We start from the raw sequence: 25,945 nt of genomic DNA, 5'->3' as shown, positions 1-25,945 counted from the left end.
CGTCGGTTATTATGGCTTTTTATTTGGCCTTTTTTGGGGCTGAAGAAAGAAGATTTTAGAAAAAAGAAAACATAGAATGGTAAGTTGTTTTTATCTAATTTTTTTTTTTTTTTTTTATAGGTTTTTAGTTAAAGGTCCCCCCCTCATTTTTAGGGTGAAGGGGGTAGGTAGGGAGATAATTTTGTTTTGGGGGGGGGGGGGGAAGGGCTAACTAGGGTCCCCCCCCCTTTGTATTTAGGGCCCCCACCCACCGTAGGGGTGGGGGCCGGGGGGGACAATAGGTCCCCCCCTTATTGTTAGTTTTAGGGCCCCCACCCACCGCTCAGGGGTGGGGGGACAATAGGTCCCCCCCTTATTGTTAGTTTTAGGGCTCCCACCCACCGCTCAGGGGTGGGGGCCGGGGGGGGGGGGGACAGTAGGTCCCCCCCCTTATTGTTAGTTTTAGGGCCCCCACCCACCCACCCACCCACCAGCTCAGGGGTGGGGGCCGGATGGGGACAGTAGGTCCCCCCCTTATTGTTAATTTTAGGGCCCCCACCCACCGCTCGGGGGGGGGGGGGGGAGGGAGACGGGACAGTAGGTCCCCCACCTTTTATTATTAGTTTTAGGGCCCCCACCCACCGCTCAGGGGTGGGGGCTGGGGGGGGGGGGAGACAGTAGGTCTCCCCCCTCATTGTTAGTTTTAGAAAGCTCGCGAACGCGCATTCCGCTGTCAATGCCGCTCTATGAAGAATGCGATTGGCGCAGCACATCGCGATGACGCTTCTCTGTGAGAACCGTCCTATTGGGCCCCGCGATTTCGTCATTTTGACGAAAAAGGGGGCGCGGCATGGCTGGGAGATCGGCGCTGGAACGGAGGTAAGTTTTTAATATAAAAACGCTCTGAAAATTATTTTTAATAAATGAAAGTTCATATAAAAGCAAGAAGGAAGGCTGGGGGGAGTCCCTTTAAGGTAAGTGGCTGAAGGGGTTTCAACCCCTTCAGCCCAGCGGGAGGGGGGCCATGGGGAAGGGGGGCATTCCAAGAGCCTATAGGGCCAGGAAACCGGTTTGTGTTCCTGGCACTATAGGAGAACTTTAACCCCTTAAGGACACATGACATGTGTGACATGTCATGATTCCATTTTATTCCAGAAGTTTGGTCCTTAAGGGGTTAAGGGTGAGCACTTGGGCATGAGTATTATAGACTGGTGGTACTAAGCTGCAGTCTAAACTATTCATATTTTTTTGAACCAGTTAGAAAGCATGGGCCCAAAGCAATCCACCTATAGCCTGCTCTAGAATGGGAGTACAACACGCCAGTGATCTCTAAGAGTAACTATCACTATCAATGCCAAGATCAAAATAAACACTAGCAGAAATTGATGAAATTGGCCAGGATTTAAACAGAAACCATAAAAAAAAAAAAAACAAAAAAAAAAACTATTTTTAAATGAATAAATATGCACAATAACTAACATTTACTAAACACATGATATCCAAGTGTATCCAAGCAAAAACCTTTACATTCACTAATGCTTAAACAAGGGTAGAGCATACGTTTCACCATATTTCAAGTTAAACTGAAAAGGAGTGGAACATTTTGCACTATGGTAGTTGCTATTACAAATAATTAAACATTTTGACATTACTTTAATAAAATTTACTTATTGGATTTTTTTTATTTTACTTGCCACCATTAATAATTTGAATAGGACAAAACTATGAACTTGAGTTAGTTCATTGCCAATGTGGATACACCAGGTGATTGGTCAGTGTTTATAGTGCTAATACAGACGACAAAGTGAAGCAAAATGTAGAACAGCGAAAACAGATAATTCCTGCTAACTACACCACATTTCACATTTGACTTTCTGTGAAAAGTAAAAAATTGGTGAAATATTCAGCTACCGATTATTCCTGTGACATTGGGGAACAAGAGGACAAAAAAAAAAAAAGAAATCTCACCTTTAAGAGGAACATTAGACATGCGCCCAAATGCAGGCTTTGGGGTCTTCTCCTTTCCCACCACACTCCCTAAAGATACCTAAAAAAGAGAAAATGATAACTTTTCTATAGAATTGACGTTACCATCTCCTTTCCTCAATAAAATGTCCAAATGCATGAATAGTGCTGCCACTTCATTAAAACATTCCTCGACAGATATTAAAACAGATATTCAGTGCAAACAGAAATCAGGCATGTAAACTCACTAAGAAGCAGGATACATTTCCACAGCACACCAGCAATCTATGCATTTTATAATACATGTACTGTATTGCAGTCAGACTTTAAAGTAGTCTTAATTGATAACAGAGGTAGACCTGGATAGGACCTATCCAGATCTACTTCTCAACTAACACATGTATGTGAGGGTTACCCCCTGTCTTGGTCGCCCCCAGACACACACCCAGTTGCTTCCCCCTTTTTGGGTATCCAACTACTCCATTAATTGATAACAGTAAGCCCAAATCTTATGTCCAACCTGTAATCTAAAATCCCGCTGATCACCGATCACCTTAAACATGACTGCTCACCGTGCCATTTTTCATTGACAATGGGTTTTCTTGCAAAGGAACCCTTTGCGCAAGGCTTAGTTTCCCATCATTGTTTACAGTCACTCCTGTGTTTGAAAGAATGCTGGCCAAAGCCTGGGAATCTGCAACAAATTCTCCAAATCCAGGATCTGCAAGAGATTTAAAGAGCCATCAGTAACAAACTATGGCCTTGATTTAATATTGTTGGATATGAAAATATTACTTAACTGAAATATATTTTTTTATATTAAAAGACCAGTTGGGGAACCATAACCACTTCACCTAAATTAAGTTGTTATGGTGCCAGGAGGTCCACAAAGTTTGCTTAAAAACAAAAAAAAAACAAAAAAGGAAATTATGGCTACAGTGGTTATGGGTGCCACTAATTGGCTGAGAAAACTATGTATCTTTCTTAAACGGTTTTGTGAAATGGGAGCCACTGATTGACAGTGTCAGATGACCATTCTAAGCAAATCAGAAGCAACCGTGCCTGTGGCATCCATAATCTTCTTTTGAAGCTTTTCAGCGAACGGAAAAAGAGGGCAAAGATCAGGCGCTGGGACTATATAAACTGTCCTCTGAAAAGAGGCATGTGTCCATCAAGCTCAGCCGCTCACATAGTTTTTTGCTGTTGCAAAAAAAAATAAAAAATCCTAGAAGGTGAGCCAGCGTCATGACCTCCTGGCACCATAACTTAATTTTGATTAAGTGGTTATGGTGACCGGAGTGTTCCTTTAAATAACTTTAAAGGTTTATACAAAAATAATAAATCAATTGAAAAAAAAAAAACGTATCCAACAATATTAAATTAGGGCTATCCTGTATAGAAGGCAGTTGGACTGAGCATGCATTAGGATCATCCACCTGATATCAGTTTGTCATGAGTATCTTTAACCGAAGCACTTTCCACCACAGGCAGTATCTCTCCAGTATCTTGGCACCTGTGTATGAGATAAAAGTATATTAATATATGTATATTATAAATATGAAAGCACTCCAATACACATGCTTGTTCTATAGCCTTCTAGAAGAGTAAAATATATATTTAATAGAGTGAGGAAAGTGTTGAAAAGAATTTAGAGGTTACGTTAAGAGGCTACTCATTGCTTAACATTAAAAGCAGTCCATGTGCAGCAGTCCAAGATTAGTTAGACTGTACACTCCGAAGGGGTTTCTAAATAGACTCAGGAAGAATGTACGCAACAGTGAGCATTATAAGATTTTATTATTCATTGTGTCACCCATGATTTAAAAAACAGACTTATTTCAGTTAGTTTTTTCACTTTAACTAAAAATAGTTTTCACCTGCCTATCCAACAACATTGGAAAGAGGTAATGAGAGCGGCTTTGTACGACCCTGCTTAGCTCAGTGGAGCTGACTGGAGTCTCCTGCAGGAAGAATCCAGAAGCAGGGAGGAGTCAGACATATTATGCCAAAAATTATTTATCCCACAATTATCCCTGCAAAGGGCAGGTGGGGGCATCCGTCAGGACCCATGTAAGTAGTGAAACTGTTCTAAAACAGTTTGACAAAATTATTTTGCAAAGTTCCAGAGCACCCCTGACAAGATGGGCACTACAGTGGGCTGTAGTGTGGTTATGCTGCTTGGAGCGCTCTTTAAAATATTTTAATGCTTTGCACATTACACACAGCAAGGTTTAATCTAATCAATCTATAAATCAATGGCAGGCAAATGTAGCTCACTGGTAGTTATGGGTTTGTTAAACGGCTCATAAATAAGGCCTATTATGCTCTGCATAAACCTTTTTAAGAAAGTAGAAATGAAGAGAACTTGATCATCATTTACAATACAATCATGAGATAATCTTGATTTATTGAATTCATAAAGAAATATAGGTAAAAGCCATACATTGTTGTCGAGGATTCAAATTTCTTGATAACCACATTACTCTGATCAGGCAAAAGTTGGGGCTTTGTTGAAACATCTGATTGGGTGACTGGCTGAGGTGGTTTACTAGTAACAGGTACGTGAAGAGGTTGGTTCATCTGCTGTAAGACAGGATTCACCTGCGGAATAGCGACGATTAAATATAAATATATAAAAACCAAAAACTTTATGGTGTATCAATTACTTTTACAGAATTCCCTAAAATGCCAATTATATATGTAAGCGAAAACATGCAAGGGATACTGTAGTCACCAGAATAACTACAGCTCAATGTAGTTGTTCTGGTGAGTTTAGTTAGTCCTTGCAGCCTTTTTGCAGGCAACACTTTTTCCCCAGAGAAAGGGCATTGTTTACATTACAGCCCTGGTATACCTCCAGTGGCCATTCCTCAGATGGCTACTAGAGATGCTTCCTGGGGCAGTGCTGCACTGACATTCAATGTGTCCACCCTCTCTACATGCAAACACAGACTTTTCTTCAGAAATGCACTGATTCAAAACATTTCTATGAGGAGATGCAGATTGGCCAGGGCTGCATATGACACTGTTCCCAGGCCTCCTCCTTGACAATCTTAGCCAAGGAGACAGATCAGGGGCAGAGCCAGCACGCAACAGCAGACTGGAATAAAAGGTAAGATTTTACTATATTTAGGGGTGCACGGGTAGGGTAGATAGTGTTTTTTAACACTATAGGGTCAGGGATACATTTGTGTTTCTGACCCTATAGTGTTAACTTTAAAGAATGTAGAATTGTGGTTACAATTTTACATGATTCCTAGATTATGTATACACACTCTCTTACAATTTAGATATTCTCACATACTTTAGCAGCAGTGTCTAAACGGAGCATCCTCCAATATGCACTTCTAGCTTTTCTGGCCAAGTAAAAATTTTACAGGGATTAAAATAAAATAAAATCTAAAGTTAAAGATAAATCAGTACAAAATCAAAAAGATTTAAACCAGAAAATGTTTCTAGCACACACATTATATATATCAGAACATCCACTTTACATACAAGTATTAAAATAATTTCCCAGTTCTGCAGTTAATCATCATTCTTTACGGCCATTTTCTAGGCTTTACTTTGGCCAAAGCAATGATCTATGTTGATCTGAAATAGGTCCACACACACACTGGTTGAGAGCATCTTTGTGTTTCATTCAGCATAAATGCTACACCTGGACATTTATTTGCTAAAGGAGGTTTAATTAACCTCTTTTCCATACTTCTGTAAACACCCAGGCAAAGTTAGACTTCCCATCACTCCATTTCTTTTTATCATGCTTTATAGGGAATCAGTCTTCAATATTAGCTGCTAGACTGATGCATGTTCTAGGTTAGACTCTTCCTATATACTAAAACAAGGGGATCTCTCTTAATATTTGGCAATCAATTTGCATGATTTGGAACTGTAATTACATGTGTTTCATATGGGAAGTTAGATATATATTAGATTACTCCATATTTTGGAAAGTAAGTTCTATAAAACAGCATTTGTTTTGATAGAGAGGAATATCTTGTCTACGTGGTTGTACATGTTTCAGTACATTACCCGCTCCCCATCCTACCAACTTGGCTAAAGGCAGTTTCACTAGTCTTTATCAATCATCTTACACAAAGAATACAGAGAAAAAAAAAATATTTCTGTAATAAAGGCTTTGTTTCACATTATTACCTACACATTCACCACATACACAAAAATAAATAAATATCACTTTTATAATTTTAAGTCATAAAAAGGATAATTATATATCACATGTGATGTCTCAATAAAAGGAGTGTAATCTATAAAGACCACAAAAAAAAAAAAAAAAAAAAAACTGCTGACCTGGGATTGAAGAATACAATCATCCTTAGATGTTAAACATTTCAAGATGTTATCAAATGGTTGAGATGCTTGCTCTGGTCTAAAGGGAACTCTCTGCTTTTCACCTTGTGAACAAAAAGACAGCACATTATTACATCTTCTTGCATTCAAACATTATCTATTCGGCTTAACTAATCAGTCTTGTGTGAAGCATGCTGCATACTAGTTATCGAACACATCAAGTCATATTTATAACATGCAATTTGGAGACAAAGTGCCAATTGTGAATTACCCAACTAAGGGGAGGGATAAGTCTCATCAGTTTTCTTTGTGATAGTCCACATTTAGAACTTTGCTCCGGAAATGATCTTCCATGGATTGAAACAGTTTGGGCATCATAGATAACTTATTGATTGTACATTTTAAAGGAACACTCCAAGCACCATAACAATTTGAGGTGTTTGTACCAGCTGAAAAGCATTAAGTCTACTAAGCATTAGCTCTCCTGGGGTCAGCTGATCACTCTCTGCGAATGAGCTAAGCACTACATCACAGTGCTTAGCTCAGACATAGCTCTTCCGGAAATGTGTTGGCCGTAGAAGAGGCATGGAGTAACATCCAGTGGTTTAAAAAAGAAAAAAAAAAAAAAAAAAAAAAAAAGAGGTTTTGAATAAGAATGTACCATCATGTTGGTCACTCCCCATGTCACCTGATGGTTACATTAGTGTATTACAAATTAAATGTTTTACCCTACTATACCCACTTCAAACCTAAGCATCCCTTTGTCAGACTTCACAGCACCGAAATCAGTATTCACATGATACCTGGGGAAAAACCCAGAGGCTAAAATATAGCCTCAGTATACACCATTATTTATACCCACGGATGATAAACCTACTAGCTTTTCACAACTTGGCATTAAAGTTTAACAGATTGGAGAAAACCCTCTTCATTTCTCTCCCCTTTGTTTTCTATTTTCTCCTTCACCACAATACTTCCCCAAACTGCTGCCTTTTGTCCTAATTCTACACTCCCTTGTTTCAGGTTTATAGTTTGTGAAAATGAAACTGAAGAGATATGGTACCAGACATGGCCACTCCACTTACACCCGAAGAACCAACAGAGAGCACTGTATTAGCTCTACTTCACATTCACAGTTCAATGTTTTATAACTGTATGCAAGATGCAATCCTTTTAATTAAAATAGAAATAAGTTTTTGTGGCAAACGTCCCTATGCCACGAGCTCCTGAAGGAGCCTGCTAGCTAGTCTCCTGCCTTAGGACTATGGGCCATATACAAAGACCCTGTTCAGGAGTTAACCCTCCCCATCCACCAATAGCACCTTTCTCTGGGTGCCTCTGGTTCGGCACTTTCCCTTTATTCAAATGGAACCGAACACTAGCTCCCTGATGGCCGTTCCCATGAAGAAACCCACAAAATGTCCTCAGCTGTACTTAGCCGCAATCGTTATGGAACTACATTCGGCATGAGGACTTCATGGGTCCCCTGTCACCTCAGTGATACTTAGCCGCGAATGTTATGGAATGGTTTGGTCCGGGGTTTTGAACAACTTTAAAATTTACTAGGAGAGTGCTTTGTGGAGGAAGAGTGGCGGAGATTAAGGGGCACAAAGCTACCCGAGAGCCAGACAGAACACCCTGTATTGTGGCCGTAGGAGCTGCCGAGAGTTGACCAGCAAAAGCACCAAACACCCTAGAACTGTTTTGGGCATAGGACCATGTGTGCGGCTGGTCAGAACTTCAACATGGTAGCGTTGCCCCTAGACTGCATGGATCTGAGCGCTATTTGGAGAACTTTGGTGCTCAGATCGGGGCTATTTGTGGATGTATGATTTGTGGAGTTATTGTATATTTTTATACTGTTTTGGAGAATTTTTAGGTTTCATATTTTTGTGTTTGCCTCGCTGTTCCTGGTCTAAATTAAGTTCCTTACCGGGCTTTAACCCAATTATCTCCCAGGCATAGAGATCTTTGGGCAGGGTTTCGCATTGTATTGTGTGGAGACCCCCTGCTGGGGGTTGTGTTTATAAGCAGGCAACTTGGCCATAATAAACCAGTTCCTTTACACCCTTCACTCAGTCTGGGCTAGTGTTTGGGTGGATCAGCTATACGCTCTGCAGGAAAGCTTAATCACTTGAAGCTGTACCCAGGACCCTGTTCCAGGGCGGGAAGCGATGTAGAGAACTCAGCCAAGCTGCAGCAGCTAGGGGCTTAAGCACTCCCATGTTCCGGTGGAGGGCTAGAAAGCAAGCTTGACAGAGGTACCCATTTGGGGTGCCAGGCAGTCTGTCCCATTGGTGGCAGCGTTGGATGGCTTCCTAGCAAGTGAGGAAGCATCCTTGGGACACCGTAGTATCTTAAGGGATCCTGGCAAGAGGAATAGCGCTAGCATCTGTGCAGCGTGCCTGTCTGGAGAGGAACACGGAAAGATGGAGCGAGCTAACCCCCAGGCAGCATCCCCATATGAGGAGGAGTTCCAGAGATCTTTGGGCAGGGTTCGCATTGTATTGTGTGGAGACCCCCTGCTGGGGGTTGTGTTTATAAGCAGGCAACTTGGCCATAATAAACCAGTTCCTTAACACCCTTCACTCAGTCGGGGCTAGTGTTTGGGTGGATCAGCTATACTCTCTGCAGGGGAGCTTTATCACTTGAAGCTGTACCCAGGACCCTGTTGTGGGGCAGGAAGCGACAAAGAGAACCCAGTCATGCTGAAACACTAATGTGTCCCAGTGAAGAGCTAGGAAGCTAGCTTGACTGAGGTACCCAGTCGGGGTGCCAGGCAGTCCGTCACGGTTTCTAAAAACAAAAATAAAAAAAGCCTTTCACCATTTAACCCACATTTGTTTTTCTTTTTATCTCCTCTTCCCTACCATACAATTCATATTGCTGGAGAACTCAGTAGTGTCCTCCGAACATTCAAAATGTAGAACAGTTACAAAAAATTGTTCATAGTTGGGCATAGTTCAACAAATAACTCGTGTAACAGACATTTTGTAGTTACAACAAGAAAAAAGACAAAATTCACAAGAACTCACCTTTTGTTGTCAACCTGGAGAAGCAGGACATCCTTTCTAAATTAGTGCACTTTGCTTGGCTACTACGCATTGTATAAAGTGAACTTCTGACCATCTTAGAGAAAGAAAAAAAATAAATGTAAAGTTAAAAACAAGAATAATGCTAAATGAAAAACCTATATGGAGAAGGAGGTAGAATTAGGGCTGTATAAGCAAAGTGATTTAACTCCTAAATGGTAGAGAATTAAGCAGTGAGACTGTAGGGTCATGATCGATACACCAAAACTGCATCATTAACCTAAAAGTAGTTTTGGTGTCCCTTTAAGGACGAAGGCAATTGTACAAGTTCTGACCAAAACAAAACCTAGAATTTAAACTACATGTCTGTTTGGTCATAAATTACCTCTTTCATATTAAGTGTGCCTACACTTATTACATAACCATTTAGTTTAGGAGAAATAGGGCTTCAATTTCACATAAAAAATGGAGACACACAGACACGATATAGATGGGCAGTTGCCTCAGTTGTCAGGCAGTCCCCCCGATGAGTTCCAGTGAAGAAGGTGAACATCCAGCCTCCTGTTAAATCCCTCCATTTGAAGGACGACATAGCACACCCCAACATTAAAGGAACACTATAGTCACCTAAATTACTTTAGCTAAATAAAGCAGTTTTAGTGTATAGATCATTCCCCGGCAATTTCACTGCTCAATTCACTGTAATTTAGGAGTTAAATTGCTTTGTTTCTGTTTATGCAGTCCTAGCCACACCTCCCCTGGCTATGATTGACAGAGCCTGCATGAAAAAAAAAACTGGTTTCACTTTCAAACAGATGTAATTTACCTTAAATAATTGTATCTCAATCTCTAAATTGAACTTTAATCACATACAGGAGGCTCTTGCAGGGTCTAGCAAGCTATTAACATAGCAGGGGAGAAGAAAAATCTTAATTAAACAGAACTTGCAATAAAGAAAGCCTAAATAGGGCTCTTTTTACAGGGAGTGTTTATGGAAGGCTGTGCAGGGAGGTGTGACTAGGGTTCATAAACAAAGGGATTTAACTCCTAAATGGCAGAGGATTGAGCAGTGAGGCGGCAGGGGCATGTTCTATACACCAAAACTGCTTCATTAAGCTAAAGTTGTTCATGTGACTATAGTGTCCCTTTAAGTGGTTAAAGCAAGGTTGCACTTTAAACATCATACTTGACTAGCTATTCACACTTACATAGCCACGCAACCATGCAGAGTCTCACAGACAATATTACAATCAAGAGCAGACAGATCTCAGGCGTCAAAGTCCATGGCTGGTATGAATTGGCATGGCTTTAAAAAGGCAGATTGTAAATCCTAAAGCAGGGGTTAGACTGCAAGGAACCTTACCTAAGTGGTAAAACATTCAAAAACAGTGTAACAAACGGAAGGTCAATGCCAGGCACTATAAGCACTTTTATGAAATGAAGTTGCTTTATAGTGTCTAGAGTGCCCATTTAAATTCCAAGAAAATACATAGCCTTATTCAAAAAAACAATCATGCCCATCTTACTGTGCCCTTGGCATTGCTGACTGAAGATGTAGCAGATATTTTCACTGGCACCCTCTGTGCTAGGCTGAGCTTTCCCATTATGCCACCAGCAACATTGGACACCCCAGCATTAGAGAGTATGCTAGCCAGAGCAGCTGGATCAGCCTTAAATTCATCCTCAGACGGATCTGAAATAAAGCAAAATCACATGTTTAGGAGAATACAATATTTTTGTATTTATTTGTGCTGTTGTGTATATGCACATACTACTTGGCTAGAGAGTAAAAGAACAGGGTGACGGACATTTCTCCTTTGAGATTCTAGCATAGAAACCAGTGTGTCAGCATCACTGGGGAGGTTTGACCCGTTTAAGGATACGTTCCCAAGCAGGACAAATCAATGAAGAGCAGAGGAAGAGCTAAGGATGCATGTAACACTCGAGGAAATGGCAGTGCTGGAACAAGGCATCGAGAGTAAATCACCAGCTGTAGTTGTTCTGGTGACTATAGTGTCTCTTTAATTTGACAGTACAGATTCCATTTAACCAACCATACTGCACATGTGGTGAGGGAAAGGGATGGAGACAATGATTTGCTAGCCCCTCTGATGATTGCTAGAGGAATCTATAGGCATGCTAATATTTATAATGATGGGGAAAAAAATAAATAAATAAATAAATAAATAAAGCAGGTAAACCAAAGACGGTGTACCTTTGAATACCCAAATCTGGGTAAATTTGTTAATTTATTTTAGTAAATGCCGTGATGGCTGTACTTTGCAGGAACTAAAGTGTTGGAATACATGGCCACTAAATGTTTCATAAATTAAAACAGATATGTGAGGGACATTGTACAACCACTAGCTAAACTGATATTGGAGCCTCATATAAAATAAAAACACCAGTACATTTCATCAGTAATTACCTGTAAGGAATCTTTTTATAAACCTCACAGCATATTTCAACAGATGATATGCTAGTTCAGTCACTAAAATCTGTCCATAGAGTATCAACAACTGGCTTGGCTCATAACTGTTGCACATTTGCTTTATGTCCGTTTATACTCTAATGTTAATTTGATTGTCTATTTTTTCTCAAAAATGTTTATGGCGAAAAGATGGCTTTAATACGGACATCCCTAAATGTTAAAGGGCTAAATGCACCTAAAAAGGGACGGCTGATGTTCAGGGAAATTAAGAGACTAGGCTCAGACATTGCTTTCCTACAGGAAAAACACACGCACACAGCTAAACGTACAGGATTTCAACTAAAAGACCGCACCTACCCCACATCATATGAAGCTAGAGCACTCCGTAAAGGTAATGGTGTAGCCATACTTCTACATAATAGATGCCCGATACAGATTCTGTCATCTGAGCTAGACAAGGAGGGGAGATACTTCATACTGACAGGAACCCTATACTCTCACCCAATCCATTTGATTAAATATATATGCCCCCAATGCACCCGTAGCCACCTTCTGGGAACACCTTGCCACGAAAATAAGGGCCTTACCCCACAGTGTGACCATAGTGGGGGGTGACCTCAATGCCGTACCATGCCCCGCCGCGGACAGGAGCTCTAAAGAGGGTCAACAAAGATCAACGGGTAGAGGGAGCCAGAATAAGTTGCTACGAGACACGGCCCTGATAGATGTCAGGGGAGCACAGCACCCCAGTGAGTGGGACTTCACTTTTTATTCTGCCCCCCCATGGGACTTACTCTAGGATCGACTGTTTCCTAATAAAGACCACTAGCGTGGCAAGGGCGATGGAATCGAAGATAGGTTCTATTACGGGGTCAGACCACGCGGACATATCTCTAACATTAGGGAATCTCTCCACAGCGTCCCACTGGAAATGGAGACTGAGCTCCTGCTTACTACGGGACAAGGGCACTCGGGCAGAAATACGGAAAGATATTAAAGCATATTTTCTCGAGAACGACACAGATGACGTATCCCCAAGTATAATCTGGGCAGCCCATAAAGCGGTGATCAGAGGAACTTGCATCAAACTAGCAACAAGGAAAAAAAGCACAAAAAAAAAAATTAGGACATTAAAGCAACTTTTGGAAAACCTGAGACAGCTTGAACATAAACACAAGACAGCGCCCACGCCACAACTACGAGAGACCAGGAGATCCATATCAGAACTTTTACTGGATGACACTGCTAGGGCTATGTCATGGACGAAAAGGACTTACTACGAGAAATCAAATAAAATGGACACAATGTTAGTAAGAACCCTATGCCCCAGACAGAATCGGACCCCCATCACTGCGATTAAACACTCAGACGGATCTATTAAAACGACTCCAAACGATATCGCCAAGGTATTCACAGACTATTACAGGCAGCTATACAACCACACACCCAGGTCCTCAACCGCACAAGAAGAATCAATGGAAAGTATGCATACCTTTTTGACCGACCTAGACTTGCCAAAACTAACAACAGCAGCCGCGTCGCAACTAAATGAGCCCATTACGATTGAAGACATTGACAAGGCGATAACAGGGCTGAAGTGCAACAAAGCCCCCGGAACAAGATGACTTAGATGGGTCAAATTATAAAGCGTTCCGAGAAGATCTATCACCAAGTTTGGAAAAGCTTTTAAACCACTTCATGGACGGGGGAACCACAGAGAGAGAGATGGCCATGGCCAACATAATTCACATGCAAAAACCAGGCAGGGACTCTCTACTGCCTGCTAATTACCGGCCTATTTCCCTGATTAACCAAGATATCAAAATCCTAGCAAAAATATTAGCAGACCGACTTAACCCCAGCTTGAAGACGCTGATACACTGACCAGGTGGGATTCATTACAGGATAGACAACTCTTCGAGAACACCAAAAGGAATATCGATCTCATCTGGAGACAAAAAACATGCCAACCTGACTGGTCTCAATTGACGCAGAAAAGGCCTTTGATAGGGCTATTCGACCCCATCTGTTTGGCCTCCTAGAATACCTCGGTTTCCCTGACCGATATGTGGCATCAATCAAAGCGATGTACAACCAAGCCTCCACCCAAGTTAAAAATTGCCACAACGGGACCTAAACCCTTCAAACTGGGGAATGGGACGCGACAGGGATGCCCTCTGTCCCCGCTCCTGTTCGTGCTCACACTTGAACCACTATTACAAGCTCTGCGTCAACACCCGCATATAAAAGGGGATAATGGTGGGTGGCCAGGAGTTTCTCGTGTCAGCCTATGCAGACGACGTTCTCCTGACCCTCACAGAGCCAAAAGCATCATTAGAGGCACTAAAGGAACTCCTTTCTAGATTTGGAGTCTCTTCCGGCTACAAAGACAACTAAGACAAATCCAGTGCTCTCCCGTTGGGCATGTCGGCGGGGGACTTGGCGGCATTGGACAACATACCCATAGTAACAGACCATTTGAAATACCTTTGGGTACAACTACCAAGAGACCCTGAAAAAAAATCTATCAATTAAATCACGCACAGCTTATACGAACCCTAATACGAGACATGGAAAAATGGCAGGATAGCCCCATATCATGAATAAGCCACGTATATACAGTTAAAATGAATGTCCTCCCCCGAATATTATTCCTTTTTCAAGCACTGCCAGTAAAACTCCTAAAATCCGACCTAGCCCACTTACAAAAAGCAATAGAAAATTTCATATGGCAAAATCGTCACCACAGGATTTCCAGGAATATCCTATATAGACATAAGCAAAGAGGCGGGTTGGGACTGCCAAACTTGTATTATTATTACCTGGCAGCTCAACTTGCACATGTGGCTATGTGGCATGCACCATTAGAAGAGAGGAGATGGGTGGATCTAGAGTCCCTTATGACTGGAGTAGACCTCCCACAAATATTATATGTGGGTCCCAAAGGAAGACAGACCTATCCTAAGATCGACATGCCCAGCCATACTGAATTCATTGAGAATCTGGGACGCTTCGGCAAGTAAGTACAAACTGGCCTCACCCCCATCCCCACTAAGCCCCCTTCTGAGAAACAGGGCATTCCCCCCGGGTATGTCAGCAAGGGAGTTTAGAAACATAGAAAGGGTGGGTATACAAAGGATTTGTCATACATGTTTGACAACGGTCAGCTGGTCACTTTTGACCACCTAAAACAAATAGCGCATCTAACTCCAACAGACTTCTTCAGGTATATGCAGATTTAATTTATCTATTTTACCAGTATATACACTGCACCATTTGGATCTCTCTGTCTTTTTACATAACATCTACCTGAGGAGGTCAAGACATCTACTGTTTTACTCATATCCTTAGACAGGGATTGTTCCGTCCACGCGTACCAACGGCTGAGCTCTTAGTTAGCTTTGGGAAATGTGAGTGTGAATTATTTCAAGTATCCATTCACATACCCATTGTACTTGACTTACTGCACTATTATTTTGTATGTTTTATCTTTTGAGGTCAATTGTATAGAGACCACCATTTCTACCATTGTGTATGTATATTATTTGTATACCTCTTCATATTCAAGGCGCGGTTTCCTTCCCTTTTTTCTGTTCACGCTATTTTATTACAAGGTTGGGGTTCCTTGTATTGGTTACTGCTGCCTACTAACCATCATATAGTGAGCACCTAATCGATCTACTTTGTACATATGCAGATTAGGAACTATGTACAACAACCGAGAGTGCAACAGGCCGCTAGGAGTTCACAAACTTTCTTTGAAAGGATGCGTCTTAAGGAAACAGCACAACGAGGCCTAATAACTATCCTAAACACACATATGCTCAGAAACACAAGAATGGGGAACCCTAACATATACGGACGCTTGGGAAAGATCATGGGGAAGTACTAGAAGGAGTAGAGTGGAGGGAAATCTGGGAAGCCAACACCTCGGTATCCGTCTGCGTAACCCTCCAAGAACAGGCATATAAAACAATGTTTAGGTGGTACACCACACCAGTTAAACTGCACTGCATGAAACAAACACCAACCGACACCTGTTGGAGGGTATGTGGCCTACGGGGTATGTGGCCTACATGTAGTGGGAATGCCCTCAAGTGCATTCTGGTTAAAAATACGCAACCTGATTGAAAGCATCTTGCATAGGGCACCGACCTTAAACCCTTGGACATACTTGCCTAATAGATCCCTAGATGACTGGACAAGGAGGGAACAGAAATGGATTCATAAGATCACACTAGCAGCAAGAAGAACGATAGCGCAGACATGGCTACAAACTAAACTACCACCAATAAAGAGGATCATATCCAATATAAAAAAAAAAGAGGTACACCTAATGGACAATTTAACCGCCAGACTGAGAGAAACCATACCCAGCTTTGACAAATTATGGGACCCATGGCACAATAGCGACCTCTCTGACGAAAGGATACCCACCCGATCCCCAGTGTGAAAGGAGGAACCACGTAAGACACTCTAGAGGGAATAGCTATAGCCCCACAGAACCCCATACAATGCCATGCTATATGGGCCTGACGCATGGACCCCCCCCCCCACCACCTTCGCCCGTCTCCCATCTAACTCTATACTTTCTCCTATCCTATACCCTACCTTCTTTCTTCTAGATTCATATTCTCTTGGAGGAGCCCGGGAACCAAAACCTGCATGATAAGTGTCCTAGTCAACCCCTAACTAACCTCAGTAAGCTATGCAGGGGACAAGGACCAGAACTCCCTCCAGACCAACACCCATTCATCATACGATAACATGAGCTACAATATACTTTGAAAAGTAGGTCACCACCTACTATTGTACAGTACATTGTATACGGACCACTTCAGTGCTTAGAAAAATGAGACACCACTACTGCAATACAAAGAGAGGTTAACTCAAAATGTATGGTTTAAGTTAAATACACAGAAAAACCCTTGGCAAGTAGATAGTTTAGCCTATTGCTGTACCTTTTATTAGAAATGCGTTGAAATAACATTTCTATTCCAATGTTTAAATAAGTTGTGAATTTATAGGCTTCTGCGTAAGCTGCACAGCAAAAGTTATCATACTACTTCTGTCAAGATGGAAAACAAAGAAAAAAATATATATATATTTATGGCATGGTAACATCAGAAGGAGATGATTGCTGCTATTTTAAAAAGACATAATATTGGTTTAAAATTACATGCCATTCATGCCAAAAGCAGGGATCGGACCAATATGCTGCTCTGAAAATGCCTTTACAGGGTAGGTAAACCAAATCTATCTGCAGAGTATATCAATTGGATCCAGAGTTGCTAATTTAATCTTAACCATTTACAGCTTTATATTTGTCAATTGTTAAGTGACAAAAGGGTTAAGTAAATCCTTATATATTTTGACAGTCCTGGTAAGGGATTTGCCATCAAGTGGTTAATCAGGCGTATATATTTTTGGATAGAAGTAGAGTTTATGAAGAATATTGGATATCTAAAACCACTTTAAATCTACACAAACCATTTTCAGGGTACCTTTTGAATGTGCAATGTTTTTTCTGAGACTTTTCTGGCCAAGGCAGACTTCAGTTAATGGCTCTCTGTTTGCACAGCCAGTCAGTTGATTCTGACATTGATTGGTGTTGGAAAGAGTAGCAGACTGTCCAATATCTGTGATAGCCGTCACACGGAACCGATCTCCTTTTTGCGACAAGTTGAAAGGTTGAGGACGGGTACAAGATTTTTTACTCAAAGCTTTGCCCTGAAAAAACAAAAAACAAAAAAAAACATTTATATCTTTCAAATACCAGTACACTCACTCACTCTTTTTTTTTTTTAAACCTGGCAGTCTTTCCATCATTATCTGTGCAACAGAGTTACCGGCAAGATAGAATCCAATGCATACTCAATGGGCTGATCCCCCGGACTCTGGTTTATCAGAGTGGCACACAGTCACTTTGATTTTGTGAGTTGCTTTTTCAAAGGGGGATTTTTGTTTGAAGGGTTTCATTTTGGCTTGAAAATTCAAATCTCTATTCCTGGCTATCAGTACATAGTAAATATTTTTTTGCACCATTTTTCTATATATATATATATATATATATATATATATATATATATATATATATATATATATATATATATATATATATATATATATATATATATATATATATATATATATATATATATATATATATATATATATATATATATATATATATATATATATATAGTATCACATTCTTTGTCTTCCTCCTCCAGTATACAAAACAAACTGGGTCCCCCCTTACTCGCCTGATAGGCATAAACTTAGGGGAAATTGTAAGTAACAATATTTAGTGAATGGTGGTAAAGGACTTGTTATGTTAAGGTATTTTTATTATTATATACTATCTGTCCTATAGAGGAAAATATGCTATGGTACTGCCACTATAGAACAGGAAAATAAAGAAACACTATAGAATTAGTAAAACAAACGCTATACAGTGTTCTCCTTCCGATTTGGATTAGACACCCTATATGCAATTTTGGCAGATCGAATAACGGAAAAGGGATGGGTGGATGTCTTAGATGCAATAGACATCATGGACAACTTGCCTGTTGAGCATGCAAGCAAGGATAACACACTGCCAATTAAGGTTGCTATATACTAAGCATACCTCAATAGTTCACATATGGCCTTGAATGCTCTAAAACACTTCAATAGTGAAGTGAGAGTGAGTTACATGTGCACTCATACTATATTCTCTCTCAATCCTCACAAATCTAATTGTCAAAGCCAAATTGTCAGCTGATCGGAAGGACTGAGATAATTGTGTTACTAGGTAAGTCTGCATAGCCCCGTTCACTAAACAGTGAATCTTGAAATGTCTGAACTTGTAGAAATCCTACTTCAGCTGCTACAAAATACAGAACAGCTCCATTCATTCTATTATGAGTGGAATCACTACTGGCGAAAAAACTACTTATAAATCTCTGCTCTGCAATGTATCTGCAAATACCGTTTTTCTGCCTTGCGAGAGAAGTCTGCCGGCAACTGCAAGCAGTCTCGCCAAATAGCACATCAAGGGAATCTTAAGGTATTTTTTTTTTTTTCTGTTAACTTTTAATGTATCAAAAAAATATATATATTTAAAAAATGAACCCCAAAGTGGTCATGGTGGTAGGAGTCTGTATGTGCAGCATATCTACTTGAAACACTTACCATCCAGAAATACTGAATGTGTGCTAGAGGAATAGTTGCACACCCAGCATACTGGACTTAGGCAGTTCCAGGCTGCCCAATATCAAACACAAAAATACATCTGTTGTCAAAGAGCACACCATGCTGGCGACAGACATACAGAGCTACTTCACTTACTGTCATCACAGGGTTGTTGGGCTTTTTTTTTTTTTAAATATCCCCTCTTCTGTCAAACCCCACACCATGCCCTTACTGGCTCAAAACGCACTGTGCCAGTTAAGTTGTCAGTAATAAATATGTATATGGGAGATTGGAATAGCCATTAGACATCCATACCCAATATGAATATAATATTCTACATGGTCCATCAAATGCTGCTATGTGAAAAGCATTTGATTAGTCACGTCGAGATAACGGATGCCTGAAGATGCATGGAAATCAGTAGGCTGCTACTTTGAACAATTAAGGTGGTTAAAAATAAATGCTCACATAATAAAAAATGATATATATAGCGTGACCAATTCCTTACTGGTCAGCGCTTACCTTCTGAAACTGGTTCTGCCAGGCCTGGTGCATTTTCTGGAAGTCTGGGGGTGCCTTGGTTTTTGCCAGTACTGGAAGTTTGCTCTTCTGAGATTCAGTCAGATTAATATCTCCCACAGACAGCTTTTCCTTGTCCTGCAGGTGACATTCGAAAGGATTTTTAAAGTTTTCCTTCCCTATTTTTCCATTGCTTTTATGGGAAACTGAAAGCTCATAGTTGCCTGAAATATCCGGTTCCCGAATAACCTCCATTTTGAGCAGCTAGGTGAATCAAACATAGGTCCTCAGGCAATTACAAATTAAGGCAATTTGTAATTCATTCTATTTGTGAGAGAAGGGGAAAAAAAAGTTAGTTTTCTTTGATAAACATGTGGAGTGGAAAGACATCCATTTGGCAAGATAAAAGTAAAAATACAAAGACTGGTTCAGCTACCCTGCATAAAAATTAAATTACTTTACCCAGGGAGTGCTACTCATGTACCACAACTTATAAGTCATAAAGCTACCCAAGAATAGCATTATTTTTATATCAGATTTAGATTATGAATACAGATGCTCCTCACTCTACAACGGGCCCCGCGCGACTCAAATTTGATAGTTTTCTCGCTAACTGCGAAATCCGTTCAGTAGAAAACGAACACATTTTTGTTAAACAAAACACACACACACCTTATCCTCCTGCTTGATAATGCCCCAGGCCACCCCTAGCATCTTGATCTAAACCCAGATGTAAAGGGAGTGTACCTGCCTAAAAATATGACTGTTATCCTACAGCCAATGGACCAGGGGGCTATAGTTACGTTCAAAGCGTACTATTTGCGCACAACTTTTTCCAAAGCTGTAGCAGAAACAAAGTGGTGACAAAATCCTTCGTTTTTGGAAATCATACAACATTTTACACTGTATAAACAACATTAAATCAGCTTAAAAGGATCACTAGTGTCACCGGGGGGGGAAGATCATAGATCTCCCTCAACTGCCCACATGCACCTTGCTGGGCAGCCATGAAGGAAGGGAGAGAGTACCCAGGAGCTCTAACCTGCAGCTCCGCTGGGTTCTCCTTTTTTTCATTCACGGGAAAGAAGCGTGAGGTACAGCTTTGTACTGTGTAAAGATGTACCTCGCATCTTTGCAAGAATGGAAACCCACAATTCTGAACGCAGCAAGATTCAACTCTGCAAATGTCGTCATGTTCAGTGGGATCCCAGTACTGTACAGTACATTTAATGCACAGTACTGTTATTTACAGGTTTTCATTCGCAGCAAAGATGCAAGGTACAGCTTTGCAGTGTACAAAGCTGTCCCTCGCACATCTTTCCCGCAAATGAAAGCCAGTGAATGAGGCAAAACCTAGTTTACAGTTAAAGTGCCAGGAAAACAAATGTGTTTTGGAGTTCCCTATAGTGTCACCCTCCTTCCCCATGGTGCATAAGGGGATAAAACCCTTCACCACTGCTCCTCTACAGCTGGCGGGGGATACCTAATGAGCATGCACGTTAATGCCCGTGCTTGCATTAGGACTTCCTTCATAGGAAAGCATTACAGAACATACATACAATGCTTTCCTATGGGGTTTTGGGTGACACTGGATGTCCTCATGCATAGCGTGAGGACATCCAGCGGCAGGTGACCATAGGTCGCAGTGTGTGTGTGTGAGACCCCTGAGAAAATACTGTAGTACAGCGCCGAGGCGCTCCCTTGCTGGCCCACGCAGGGCCAGTGCCATGCAGTGTACCTTAACGGACCGGAGGGGAGAGACCCAGGAGCTCTAACCGGCAGCTCTGCTGGGTTCTCCTCTCCCAAGCTCGGAGCTTTGCTGCAGTTACCATTTGCACCCCCAAAATACACTTTTAAGTTAAAGTGTAATGTACCCTAAAACCCTTCGCCACTGCTCCTCTACAGCCAGCGGCAGATACCTAATGCGCATGCACGTTAATACCCCCCCCCTATAGTATGTGGGCTCTGTTCCGGTGCGTCCGGCTCGCGTTGCTGCGAATACTTGTCAGTCAGTCCCGTATTGTACAGCGCTATGGAATTTGTTGGCACTTTATAAATAATAATAACAACAATAATACATTTTGATGAAATGAGACCCGGTTCCCCTCACATAAAGCCATTGTCGTCCATGCAGTTAACAAGGTATCTGTATTTACAGGTTTTATTGTGGCTAGATGGACAGACAGTAGATATGGATGGATTGCAGTATATGGGGAGCCATTACCAGCACGCACAGCCAGCAGTGATCGCTATTTAAAGGTACAGGCACCCCGCACAGCCGGTAACAATGACAGAAGCCACGCGGTGATAGTTTATCCTATACACGGGTAATCACAGACCCACCGGACAGCCGCCGCTCCAGCCTGGCTCACACAGGACCCGGCCCGCTCCCAACTCTCGGACTCCGGCTCCCTGAGCTCAGCTGTTTCCACACAAGACCCACTTCTCCCGTTCGTAAAAAGCAGCTCTTCCTCATTGGTGGGTAACGGGGCGAGGGGCGGGGCTCACTGAGTGGCACGCCGTTTGACATCCAATGGGAGAACGAATTGCGGAGTGACGAATTAATAGTGGGCGGGGCACTGCCCGGATCACGCTCACAGTGATTGGCCGCGAGAGGTAGGAACCCTCCAGTGGAAGCCGTTATTAGAGATGGGAGGGGGGAGGAGAGGGAAGGAGTGCGCATGCCAAACATGGCCGTTACAGTGACTGACCTGCACAACATGGCCGTCACAGTGACTGACCTGCACAACATGGCTGTAAATCACCATGGGACACATACTGGGTTTACCTTTTATTTAAAGCACCATGAAAGTCACCCAGACCGGGTGTTTTTAACCCAGCTATGTAGATAAAGTTGTTTTGTATAAAGTGCAATGTTTATATTTCAGGGTTAATTCCACCTCTATTATAATTATTATTTATATAGCGCCAGCAAGTTCCGTAGCGCTGTACAATGTGAGTCTCTACAGACAGGGGCGGACTGAGAACCCTCAGGGCCCCCGGGCAAAATAAATCAAGGGCCCCCTTACAGGCCCCACCCATACTCCGCAGCAAGCGCCACCCATGTCCCGCCTCCATGCACCGCCTCCAGCCACACCCTACACAATCTTTAGACACAAGGAACAAAAGTGCAATAATCCCTTCAAGGCCCCAGTAGAGACTACAATTGAGGGCTAATGGGCCATGGAGGGGGGTCTTTCTAGCAGAGGCTATCTCAGTGTCCTTTAGAGAGTGTGTTAGAAAGAATCCCCTCCAGGCCCTATTAGAGACTACAATGGAGTCTAACAGGCTTGGAAGGGGGTCTTTCTAACAGAGGCCATCTCAGTGTCCCTGCTGGAAACAGTCGCCTCCAGGCCCCAGTAGAGACTACAATTGAGGGCTAATGGGCCATGGAGGGGGGGAGCATTCTAGCAGAGGCTATCTCAGTGTCCTTTAGAGAGTGTGTTAGAAAGAATTTCCTCCAGGTCCCATTAGAGACTACAATGGAGTCTAATGGGGCCTGGAGGGGGGTCTCTCCAACACTCTGGTTCCTATTCACAATATAGCAACACAACATAGCTGATACCTAGGCCAAGTTGGCTCCTCTTACCTTAATTACTGTTGCTGGCTGGCAGTCTGTGGGCTTGCTGGAAGGCTGTGGGCTTACTGGCTGCGGCTGGCAGGCTGTGGGCTTGCTGGCAGGCTGTGGGCTTGCTGGCTACTGCCGGCAGGCTGTGGGCTTGCTGGCTGCGGCTGGAAGGCTGTGGGCTTGCTGGAAGGCTGTGGGCTTACTGGCTACTGCCGGCAGGCTGTGGGCTTGCTGGCTGCGGCTGGCAGGCTGTGGGCTTGCTGGCTGCGGCTGGCAGGCTGTGGCTTGCTGGCTGGCAGGCTGTGGCTTGCTGGCTGCGGTTGGCAGGCTGTGGGGTTGCTGGCTTTAAGCCTAACTGGTGGCCTGTAGGCTGGCTGGCTGTCTACTGGCCAGCCTGTGGGCTGGCTGGCCTGTGGGTTGGCTGGCTTGCTGGCTACTGGGGCACTCGTAGATTATTTAAAGAAATAATCCATGCACAATAACCACTACTACTCTGTGTAGTCGTTATGGTGCCAGGAGGGCCGGGCCCCCCTCCCAGAGTAAGTAGTCAAACCGTTTAAGAACAGTTTGACAACTTACCTGGGGTCTGCTGGGATATGAGGCTGTAGTAGGGTATAGGAGCAGTGGTGCAATGTGTAAGGGGTGCAGTCTGTGTGAAAGGTTCAGTGTGTGTGAGGGGGTGTAGTGTGTGAATGTGTAGGGTGTGTGGGGCAATGTGTGTACGAGGGGGCTGTGTATGTGTGTGGCAATGTTAGTATGGGGGCTGTGTGTGTATGGGTGGGAAGTGTATGTGTGTGTGTGTGTGTGTGAGGCAATGTGTGTAAATGTGTATGGTGTGTGTGGGGGCAGTGTGTGTGTATGGTGTATGGGGGGCAGTGTGTGAATGTGTATGGTGTGGGGGCAGTGTGTTTATGGGGCTAAAGTTCACTCTCACCACTGCGACCACCAGGAATACCTGGTGGTCACAGTGTTGAGAGTGAACTCTAGCCCGTAGCTCCAGGGCTAGAGTTTACTCTTGCAAGAGCCGTAACGTTGCCGTGGTAACCGCGGCAACGATCTGTGCTCGCGCAAGAAGGACCCAGAGGAGCTGCAGGCTGAGCTCCCGGGTCCTCTCTTCCTCCCTCCCCTGCCGGCTGCCCGCACGGTGCCTGCGGACAGGGGAGGGGGCAATTGCCCTCCTCTTACTCCCCCCTCCCCCTCTTCTTACCCTCCCTCCCCCTCTTCTTACCCCCTTCTTACTCCCACTCTCTTCTTACCCCCATTCTTACTCTCCCCTCTTCTTACTCCCCCCTCCCCCTCTCCTTACTCCCCCTTCTTACTCTCCCCATCTTCTTACTCCCCCTCCCCCTTTTCTTACTCCCACCTCTTCTTACTCCTCCCTCTTCTTACCCCCTCCCCGCTCTTCTTACCCCCCTCCCCCTCTTCTTACTCCCCCTTCCTCTTTTTACTCCCCCCTCCCCTTTTCTTACCCCCTTTACTCCCCCCTCTCTTCTTAATCTCCCCTCTTCTTACCCCCTCCCCCTCTTCTTACTCTCCCCTCCCCTCTTCTTACTCCCCCCTTCCTCTTTTACTCCCCCTCCCCCTCTTCTTACTCCCCCCTCCCTTCTTACTCCCCCCTCCCTTCTTACCCCCTCCCTCTTCTTACCCCCCTCTCTTCTTACCCCCTCCCTCTCTCTTCTTACCCCCCTCCCTCTCTCTTTTTACCCCCCTACTCCCCTCTCTCTTTTTACCCCCCTCCCTCTCTCTTTTTACCCCCCTCCCTCTCTCTTTTTACCCCCCCTCCCTCTCCCTTTTAACCCCCCTCTCTCTTTTAACCTCCCCTCTCTCTTTTAACCTCCCCTCCCTCTCTCTTTTAACCCCTCCTCTCTCTTTTAACCCCCCCTCCCTCTCTTTTAACCCCCCTCCCTCTCTCTTTTAACCCCCCTCCCTCTCTCTTTTTACCCCCCTCCCTCTCTCTTTTAACCCCCCCCTCTCTCTCTTTTAACCCCCCTCCCTCTCTTTTTACCCCCCTCCCTCTCTCTTTTAACCCCCCTCTCTCTTTTAACCTCCCCTCTCTCTTTTAACCTCCCCTCCCTCTCTCTCTCTTTTAACCCCTCCTCTCTCTTTTAACCCCCCCTCCCTCTCTCTTTTTACCCCCCCCTCTCTCTTTTAACCCCCCCCCCTCTCTCTTTTAACCCCCCTCCCTCTCTCTTTTAACCCCCCTCCCTCTCTCTTTTTACCCCCCCTCCCTCTCTCTTTTAACCCCCCTCTCTCTTTTAACCTCCCCTCTCTCTTTTAACCTCCCCTCCCTCTCTCTTTTAACCCCTCCTCTCTCTTTTAACCCCCCCTCCCTCTCTCTTTTTACCCCCCCCTCCCTCTCTCTTTTAACCCCCCCTCCCTCTCTCTTTTAACCCCCCTTCCTCTCTCTTTTAACCCCCCTCCCTCTCTCTTTTTACCCCCCTCCCTCTCTCTTTTAACCCCCCTCCCTCTCTCTTTTAACCCCCCCTCCCTCTCTCTTTTAACCCCCCCTCCCTCTCTCTTTTAACCCCCCTCCCTCTCTCTTTTAACTCCCCCCCTCTCTCTTTTAACTCTCCCCCCCCTCTCTTTTAACCCCCCCTCCCTCTCTCTTTTTACCCCCCTCTCTCTTTTAACCCCCCCTCTCTCTTTTAACCCCCCTCCCTCTCTCTTTTAACCCCCCTCCCTCTCTCTTTTTACCCCCCCTCCCTCTCTCTTTTAACCCCCCTCTCTCTTTTAACCTCCCCTCTCTCTTTTAACCTCCCCTCCCTCTCTCTTTTAACCCCTCCTCTCTCTTTTAACCCCCCCTCCCTCTCTCTTTTTACCCCCCCTCCCTCTCTCTTTTAACCCCCCCCCTCTCTCTTTTAACCCCCCTTCCTCTCTCTTTTAACCCCCCTCCCTCTCTCTTTTTACCCCCCCTCCCTCTCTCTTTTAACCCCCCTCCCTCTCTCTTTTAACCCCCCCTCCCTC

The 25,945-nt window shown here is 43.5% G+C and overlaps 1 protein-coding gene across 1 annotated transcript in view; it reads right to left on the bottom strand.

The window, feature by feature from the left end:
* The window catches only part of TROAP (trophinin associated protein), a 28,157-nt gene extending 6,260 nt beyond the window's left edge, over positions 1-21,897 (bottom strand). Inside the window, exons 1-10 of the mRNA XM_063444733.1 lie at positions 21,757-21,897; positions 19,417-19,737; positions 17,223-17,448; positions 10,814-10,980; positions 9,291-9,384; positions 6,256-6,359; positions 4,388-4,545; positions 3,381-3,457; positions 2,517-2,665; positions 1,948-2,026 (exon numbers count right to left, since the gene is read on the bottom strand). Coding sequence (XP_063300803.1) covers positions 1,948-2,026; positions 2,517-2,665; positions 3,381-3,457; positions 4,388-4,545; positions 6,256-6,359; positions 9,291-9,384; positions 10,814-10,980; positions 17,223-17,448; positions 19,417-19,668 — 1,306 coding nt within the window. The 5' untranslated portion in view covers positions 19,669-19,737; positions 21,757-21,897. The remainder of the gene's footprint in view (positions 1-1,947; positions 2,027-2,516; positions 2,666-3,380; positions 3,458-4,387; positions 4,546-6,255; positions 6,360-9,290; positions 9,385-10,813; positions 10,981-17,222; positions 17,449-19,416; positions 19,738-21,756) is intronic.
* Between the last annotated feature and the right edge of the window lie 4,048 nt (positions 21,898-25,945).

This window comes from Pelobates fuscus, chromosome 1 (assembly GCF_036172605.1).
Source record: "Pelobates fuscus isolate aPelFus1 chromosome 1, aPelFus1.pri, whole genome shotgun sequence".
Taxonomy (NCBI): Eukaryota; Metazoa; Chordata; class Amphibia; order Anura; family Pelobatidae; genus Pelobates; species Pelobates fuscus.
This window is presented reverse-complemented; position numbering and strand designations above follow the sequence as displayed.